The sequence below is a fragment of the Osmerus eperlanus genome, chromosome 9 (genome assembly GCF_963692335.1).
Source record: "Osmerus eperlanus chromosome 9, fOsmEpe2.1, whole genome shotgun sequence".
In the NCBI taxonomy this organism is placed as follows: Eukaryota; Metazoa; Chordata; class Actinopteri; order Osmeriformes; family Osmeridae; genus Osmerus; species Osmerus eperlanus.
In genome coordinates this window covers 15567720-15575154 of record NC_085026.1, presented here as the reverse complement: position 1 = coordinate 15575154, position 7435 = coordinate 15567720, and the positions used below count along the sequence as shown (strand labels likewise).

The window sequence follows — 7435 nt, the reverse complement described above, 5'->3', positions numbered from 1 at the left end:
TTTAACTAATTGATGATCACTAGGGCGGGGGAAAAAATCAATTCACATTTGAATTGCGATTCAGTCTTCTAGCAATTCACGTCGAATCAAAAATGTAAAAAACGATAAATAAATAAAAATTGTAATGTAAATTTATTTGTTATTTTTTTATGAAAAAATGTTTAGAAAAAAAATCGTGAATCGATTTTTAATCGGGTTTGATGATCCCAGGTTTGACGTTCAACTTCCTGTCTCTGTGTCTCCAGGAGCGTTTCGAGGCGTTGTTCAGGGTCTACGACGAGCAGATCTCCTTCCAGATGTTCAGGAGTTTCAGGAGGGTGCGCATCAGCTTCAGCACGCCGGAGGCCGCAGCACGCGCTCGCATCGAGCTGCACGAGACCGAGTTCAACGGCAATCAGCTCAAACTCTACTTCGCCCAGGTGAGAGCTGGAGGGCTGGCTGGGTCAGGGGGGGGTCTGGCTGGGTCAGGGGGGGGGGTCTGGCTGGGTCGGGGGGGGGGTCTGGCTGGGTCAGGGGGGGGGGGTCTGGCTGGGTCAGGGGGGGGTCTGGCTGGGTCAGGGGGGGGGGTCTGGCTGGGTCAGGGGGGGGTCTAGCTGGGTCAGGGGGGGGGGCTGGCTGGGTCAGGGGGGGGTCTGGCTGGGTCAGGGGGGGGGGGTCTGGCTGGGTCAGGGGGGGGGTCTGGCTGGGTCAGGGGGGGGGGTCTGGCTGGGTCAGGGGGGGGTCTAGCTGGGTCAGGGGGGGGGGCTGGCTGGGTCAGGGGGGGGTCTGGCTGGGTCAGGGGGGGGGGGTCTGGCTGGGTCAGGGGGGGGTCTGGCTGGGTCAGGGGGGGGGGGTCTGGCTGGGTCAGGGGGGGGTCTGGCTGGGTCAGGGGGGGGGGGGTCTGGCTGGGTCAGGGGGGGGGGGGTCTGGCTGGGTCAGGGGGGGGGGGGTCTGGCTGGGTCAGGGGGGGGGGTCTGGCTGGGTCAGGGGGGGGTCTGGCTGGGTCAGGGGGGGGTCTGGCTGGGTCAGGGGGGGGGGGTGTCTGGCTGGTCTCGGGCGGGGGGTCAAGCAGGTCAGCAGGGCCTGGACATGGGGAAGGAAAGCCAGGGTAGTGCTACATACAGTAGTCTGCTAAATGCTGCTAAATGCTGCTAAATGCTGCTAAATGCTGCTAAATGCTGCTAAATGACTAAATGTAGTCACACAGTGTGTTCTCTGAGAGCAGAATTACGTGCCGCACATTCACACACTCACATTGATAGTCAATCTGCGTGCTCACAGCCCTCAGTACCAGCTGTCTAACACACACATGTGATCTATTTCTGAACCAATAGCTCCTTCTTGTTCCTCTGTAATACTGTAACACTGAGATTCTTATGAGCCTGTATTTTGATCTCATGATCATATATTTGAGTGTGTGTATGCTTCCATTTTATTTTGCCATTGTGTGTGTGTGTCAGACTATGGGTTGTGTGAGTCTGTGAGTCTGTGTGTGTGTGTGTGTGTGTATGTTTGTTTGTTTATGCTGGTTACTGCATGTTCTGGCACAGCAGGTAAGCCCAGTGTGTGTTCCAGAGGGGACAAGCTGTTTGTGTCATCTGCAGTACTTAGTGCAGTGCTCATGAGAGACAGCACCATGCCCTTCCCTACCTACAGTACTGCTAGGCTGTACACCAGAGGCCTACCCTACTAACCCCTCCACTCTCTCTTTTCTCTCCCCGTCTCTCTCTCTCTCTCTTGTTTCCGCTCTCTGTCTCCCCCTCCCCCTCGCTTCCTCCCCATCTCTTCCTCCCTCAGGTCCAGAACACTGGGGAGGATGTAGACAAGTCGTACCTGGCCCCTCCCCAGCCTGTCAAACAGTTCCTGATCTCGCCGCCCGCCTCTCCGCCCGTGGGGTGGAGCCAGAGTGAGGACGCCACGCCCGTCATCAACTACGACCTGCTGTGTGCTGTGGCCAAGCTGGGGCCAGGTGGGCGGGCACACACACACACACACACAGACACACACACACACACACACACACAGACACACACACACACACACACACACACACACACACACAGACAGGTCGTGTGGTTAGTGTGGTTGTGGGTCTGGATGTCCTGTGTAAGAGTATAGCCTTCCTCCTAGTGGTGCTGGAGTGCAGGAGTGATCTCTCCCAGCTAAGGAACACAGGACAGACAGTCCAGACAGGGCTGTAGTATCTGTACTCAGACTGCAGTAACCTTTACAAATGTCAACCAGCTCCACATCAAGCTGGGTCGGGGCTGTGGCTGGGGCTGGAGCTGAGGTTGGGGCTGGGGCTGGGTCTTGGTCGGGGCTGAGGTTGGGGCTGAGGTTGGGGCTGAGGTTGGGGCTGAGGTTGGGGCTGGGGCTGGGTCTTGGTCGGGGCTGAGGTTGGGGCTGGGGTTGGGGCTGAGGTTGGGGCTGGGGCTGGGCCTTGGTTGGGGCTGGGGCTGAGGTTGGGGCTGGGGCTGGGCCTTGGCCTTGGTCGGGGCTGGGGCTGGAGCTGAGGTTGGGGCTGGGTCGGGGCTGGGGCTGGAGCTGAGGTTGGGGCTGGGTCTTGGTCGGGGCTGAGGTTGGGGCTGAGGTTGGGGCTGGGGCTGGGTCGGGGCTGGGGCTGGAGCTGAGGTTGGGGTTGGGGCTGGGGCTTGGTCGGGGCTGAGGTTGGGGCTGAGGTTGGGGCTGGGGTTGGGGCTGAGGTTGGGGCTGGGGTTGAGGTTGAGGTTGGGGCTGAGGTTGGGGCTGGGTCTTGGTCGGGGCTGGGGTTAGGGCTGAGGTTGAGGTTGGGGCTGGGGCTGAGGCTAAGGTTGATGTTAGGGCTGGGGCTGAGGTTGGGGTTGGGGCTGGGGTTGAGGTTGGGGTTTGGGCTGGAGCTGGGGTATTGCCCTGGTATTGTCTTCCTGCCTTTCAGCTTTACTTCACCTGAATCATCTTTACTGTGTGGAAATTCTGGAAGATGGATCGAAGGCTAAAACATTTCATTTGGCCTCTACAATTAGAGACGCCTTTCATCTTGTTCTCCTCCTCCCCTCACCGCCCCCCCCGCCCCACCCAACATGAAGCATCATAGAAAACATTCTAAACATGATTCACAACAACACACTCCTGCTCAACCCTGCCCTGTCTTGTTCTGCTGTTACCATGGAAACAGGAGGCCTCAGGGAAACTGGCTTTTTTTTTTTTTCGGGTCGCTCAGACTCGTGGCTTTTTGGCGCCCTTGTCTGGCTACCATTAGCTATGGACTTACCCCCACCGGGAACAGCCCTGTCTGTCAGACAGACAGACAGACAGACAGCAGTGTGTAGTATGGGAAATATCTTATCAACCCTGCCTAGCCTGTCTGGTCGCCACGGCAACCCTGATACAATCAGTGTGCGTATATTCTCTCACTGTGTCTCTCCCGGGGCGCGAGTGGCATTGTGTTACCGAATCCTCTGAGAACAAGATGGAAGATTGCATATCTTGTTCCGTGTATCTTGGGTTTTTATCTGTAATAAATGTAATATTTAATATTTAAATGTAATATTTATTTCCAGCCAGTGGAATGTGTTGAATGCTGTGGTATCGTAGCAAACGGACATTAGTCCTGACATCTGGACCTCAATACCACTGACACTGTTTACACGCACAGATATTTTCTCTGTGTCAAAGCCAGTATGCTGACATGAGTTAGTGTCTGTCTGTATTAACCAATCAGTCCAGCACATGCCGAGAGGGGGGCGAGGGAGGAAAGGGCAGCTGAGGGAGAGGGGCAGGAGAGAGGGAGGTAGATGGATGGATGGACAGCTCTGATGTGTCATAGTACTGATCAACAATGTTTCTCTCTTCTGCTACCCCTCCTCTCCTCCTCCCTATCTGTCTCTTCCTTCACTACCTCTCTCCTCTCCTCCTCTCCTCCTCCCCCCCTCCCTCCCTCCCCCCCCCCCTCCCTCCCTCCCTCCCCCCCTCCCTCCCCCCCCCCCTCCCTCCCTCCCTCCCCCCCTCCCTCCCTCCCTCCCTGTCTCCAGGTGATAAGTATGAGCTCCACGCGGGGACAGAGTCCACCCCCAGCGTGGTGGTCCACGTGTGTGACAGCGAGGCAGAGGAGGAGGACGAGGCGCGGCCCAAGCAGAAGATCGTCCAGACAAGACGCCCCGACGGACCGCCCACCGTCCTCAACTAGAGGACCCCCGCCCACACTCTCCCCCCCCGCGACGCACCTTACCCACGATGCACCAGCCCCTCTCTCAACGTGTCCCTGGGATTCCAGAGGAACCACGACGACGCCCCTCATTTCAGTTCAACTATAAACAAACCGACGAACGAACATTGCTGCGGGTGTTTGTGGAGCATGGTGACGACGGAATGAGGAGGCCTGATTGGATGAGAGTCACACACACACTCATCACACTGGACGGACAGGGGTGGGGGGGGGCATCTGCCGGCCTACCCTCCCTCCCCGTCCTCCCTCTGCACCCCCCCCCCTCCCTCACCCTGAGGCAGCGCTGGGTCAGCTCCACCTGACTTTAACACAGGCACCTGCTGTCACCTGGCCTCCTGCTCACCTGTCATTCACTCGGCACGCATTGCTAGGCTTGTTAGGTAGCTTGTTAGTTAGTTAGTTGGTTAGCTAGTCAGCTAGTTAGTTTATTACTTAGTTAGTTTTCACCTCTCCTACATTCTTAATCTCATTGCTGGCTTGTGCACATTGAGCTTTGATTGAGGACATACAATACCTCCAAAACAAGCAAGATGTCTTTTTTTTCCTTTATGTATTTTATTGTATGTCTGTTATGCTCTCTCTCTCTCTCTCTCTCTCTTTTTCATATCAGCTAATTTGATGTTTCAAGTACTCAGAATCAGGATTGGTTGGGTTCTATCCTTCCTTTCTGCATGTATATACTAAACAGATATATCAAGAAAAAGGAACCTACTAAGGTCACACACACAACAAGGCGCTGTGTGTTTACGATCCAGTTGTGATGTCTGAATACTTTTTCCCTCTTTCGCTTCTTGTCGTTTTTTTTATCGGAGAGGTGTCGGTTTGTGCTGAAACTACTTGATGTGTATTCTCATGAACATGTATTTGATACCACAATCAGTTTTTGCATGCTTACTAATGTAGTCAGAGCTGGTGTGTGTGTTTCCTACTGGCAGGAGAGGACAGGGACTTGGCCCAAGGTTTTGGACGTGTAGATCTCCACACGGAGTTCTAGTCCTGAAGGGAGGCTGACTGGCTGTGAGGACACAGACCTCCACAGTGTAGGAATGGAAGTCAAGGTATCTAACGGTGGAGGACTTAAATTCCAACTTTAAAGTAACTCTCTTCGAGTTTTGATTGTTGGCAGAGGGTATTTACTTGATTCTCCTATCTTTGATATTGATTTCCTTTTTTATCAGCTTACCTTTTTTTGTCAAAATTCTTGTCAGACTTAAATGCTACTGCTTATCTCCAGGTCTTTACGGCACCACCTGCTGGCGTCAGGTGGCTGAGCGGTGAGGGAAGCGGGCTAGTAATCTGAAGGTTGCCAGTTCGATTCCTGGTCATGCCAAATGACGTTGTGTCCTTGGGCAAGGCACTTCACCCTACTTGCCTCGGGGGAATGTCCCTGTACTTACTGTAAGTCGCTCTGGATAAGAGCGTCTGCTAAATGACTAAATGTAAATGTAACAAACACTGTCCCCGGTGGCCTACAAGAGTCCTGCAGGCTTCTTTGCTCAGTGCTGAATATTCTGCTGAACAACAGATAAATATAAATATTCGACTTGGTGTACTAACTGAAATTAAATTAACCTGCTGATAAAGGGAAAACAAGGTTTCTCAGCCTTCTTCAGCCTCTTGAGATTTCCTAACCAAAGCCCCCATTTTATGTTGCAGTCGCAGCATAAACAGATTGAACAAAATAATTCAATAAAAAAAAACAAAAGTATTGATTTCTCACAAGTTTGGGACATTGATGTATTCAGTTCATTTTAAAATGTGGCTGGTAATTGTCTACCCCCTAATTTGTTCTATATGAGTACTTTAGACTGTAACTTTCTTGTGCGTTCAGTTATTGCCCAAACTGTCGTAATTGTCTTCAAGAAAGTAGGTCATGAAGACTAATGTATTGTACCTGTCATAGGCTTAACAGAGGTCCTTTGAATCCTGTAATTCTACAAAAACAACACAAAATCTTCAAGAGGCAGATAGTTTAAGTGATGTGTACAGTGCTTCTAGACCTTATTGAGAGGTCTAAACCTTATTTTTGTTAAGTAGCATGATTTTTTATTCATATTTTTGCTGAAACTAGTAATCAAATAACAGTCTGTCTGCATGCAAGCACTTTAACGTTCAGTATCTTTTATCTTTATGGTTAAAGTGCAATCTTGCTGAAGATAAACACAGTTTATTTAATTAAGATTTTTATTTCAATGTGATTTTTTGTATCTTCTGTTTCCCCGTGTGAACACCTGGGTAGCCTTCTCACTCTCAGATGCTCTCAGACTCTTCTTATTACTGTGTGTGGGAGAGCTGGAGGCCTGTGGGTGTACAGTACTGAAGGGATGTGGCTTTTAGTCCTGCTGGGCTTCTGGTTTGAGGGTGGGCCGGGCCTGGGGGGGGGGGGTCTGGTAAAACCCCAGAACAAACTAATGTCTTTTCTACTGTGTCTGTCCTGGAGACGTCCACACGTCGACACGGACGTGCGTCTTTCAGGGGAAGTGAACGTGATGTGCGGATGCACCGTTTGAACCCAAACCCCTTACGCGGTTACCATGCCGATGGGAAAAAATGTTTATGACGGCTGACAATGATGATGATTGATGAGATTACATGGACGAAGCTGGTGTTTTTTTACTGTCTGTTGTCCTGGTCTTTGAAACTGGGTACATTTTGGTCACAGTTGAAAAGAAACGTCTATTTATGTATATATGCCAACTGTTGCTCTTGCTCGGACTTGTTAGTGTGCAGTTTGTCATGGCTTCTCTTTATGTTGTAAAGAACAAAAGATTAAAACAAAAGTCCAGAAAATGCTTGATGAACAAATTAACTTGTGTTGTGTTAAAATTGACTCAGTTTTAAATGTTTTTTGTTTGTTTGTTTGTTTTTTTAAGTCTTCTAAAGGGTCAGTACTGTCTGTCTCTGTTGTTTCTGATCTGTTGGAATATAAATATTGCGTGATGTACTGTAGTTACCTAGAAAACAAAGTAGCAGAACAAGCAATAATTTACAGTTAACTCCCAGTGTCTGTACTTCTGTTCGTGTGTCTCGGAGAAGTTTCTCTGTCTGTTGCAGTACTTGCTTATATTTGTGTAGTATGATTGTCATTCGTTTCACATAGATAAATATATAAAGAATTATTCTTAAAATATGTTGATAGTGTTTTTTGTCAGAGATCTGACACAGAAGGCGGTTTCATTCAGTCCAGATCGCGGGGTCGAGAGAGAAGGTTCTAGTGTAATCGTGTGAAGGATAGTCATGGCCATATGCCTC

At 50.8% G+C, this 7435-nt stretch overlaps 1 protein-coding gene across 3 annotated transcripts in view; it reads left to right on the top strand.

The window, feature by feature from the left end:
* rcan3 (regulator of calcineurin 3) overlaps positions 1 to 6564 on the top strand; it is a 26784-nt gene extending 20220 nt beyond the window's left edge. For 2 of the 3 annotated variants that reach the window (XM_062469823.1, XM_062469822.1), the window contains 3 exons: positions 246 to 419; positions 1777 to 1948; positions 3990 to 6564. In XM_062469823.1, coding sequence (XP_062325807.1) covers positions 246 to 419; positions 1777 to 1948; positions 3990 to 4144 — 501 coding nt within the window. In that variant the 3' untranslated portion in view covers positions 4145 to 6564. The remainder of the gene's footprint in view (positions 1 to 245; positions 420 to 1776; positions 1949 to 3989) is intronic. The other variant, XM_062469824.1, reaches the window with a different exon arrangement.
* The last annotated feature ends 871 nt before the right edge of the window (positions 6565 to 7435 follow it).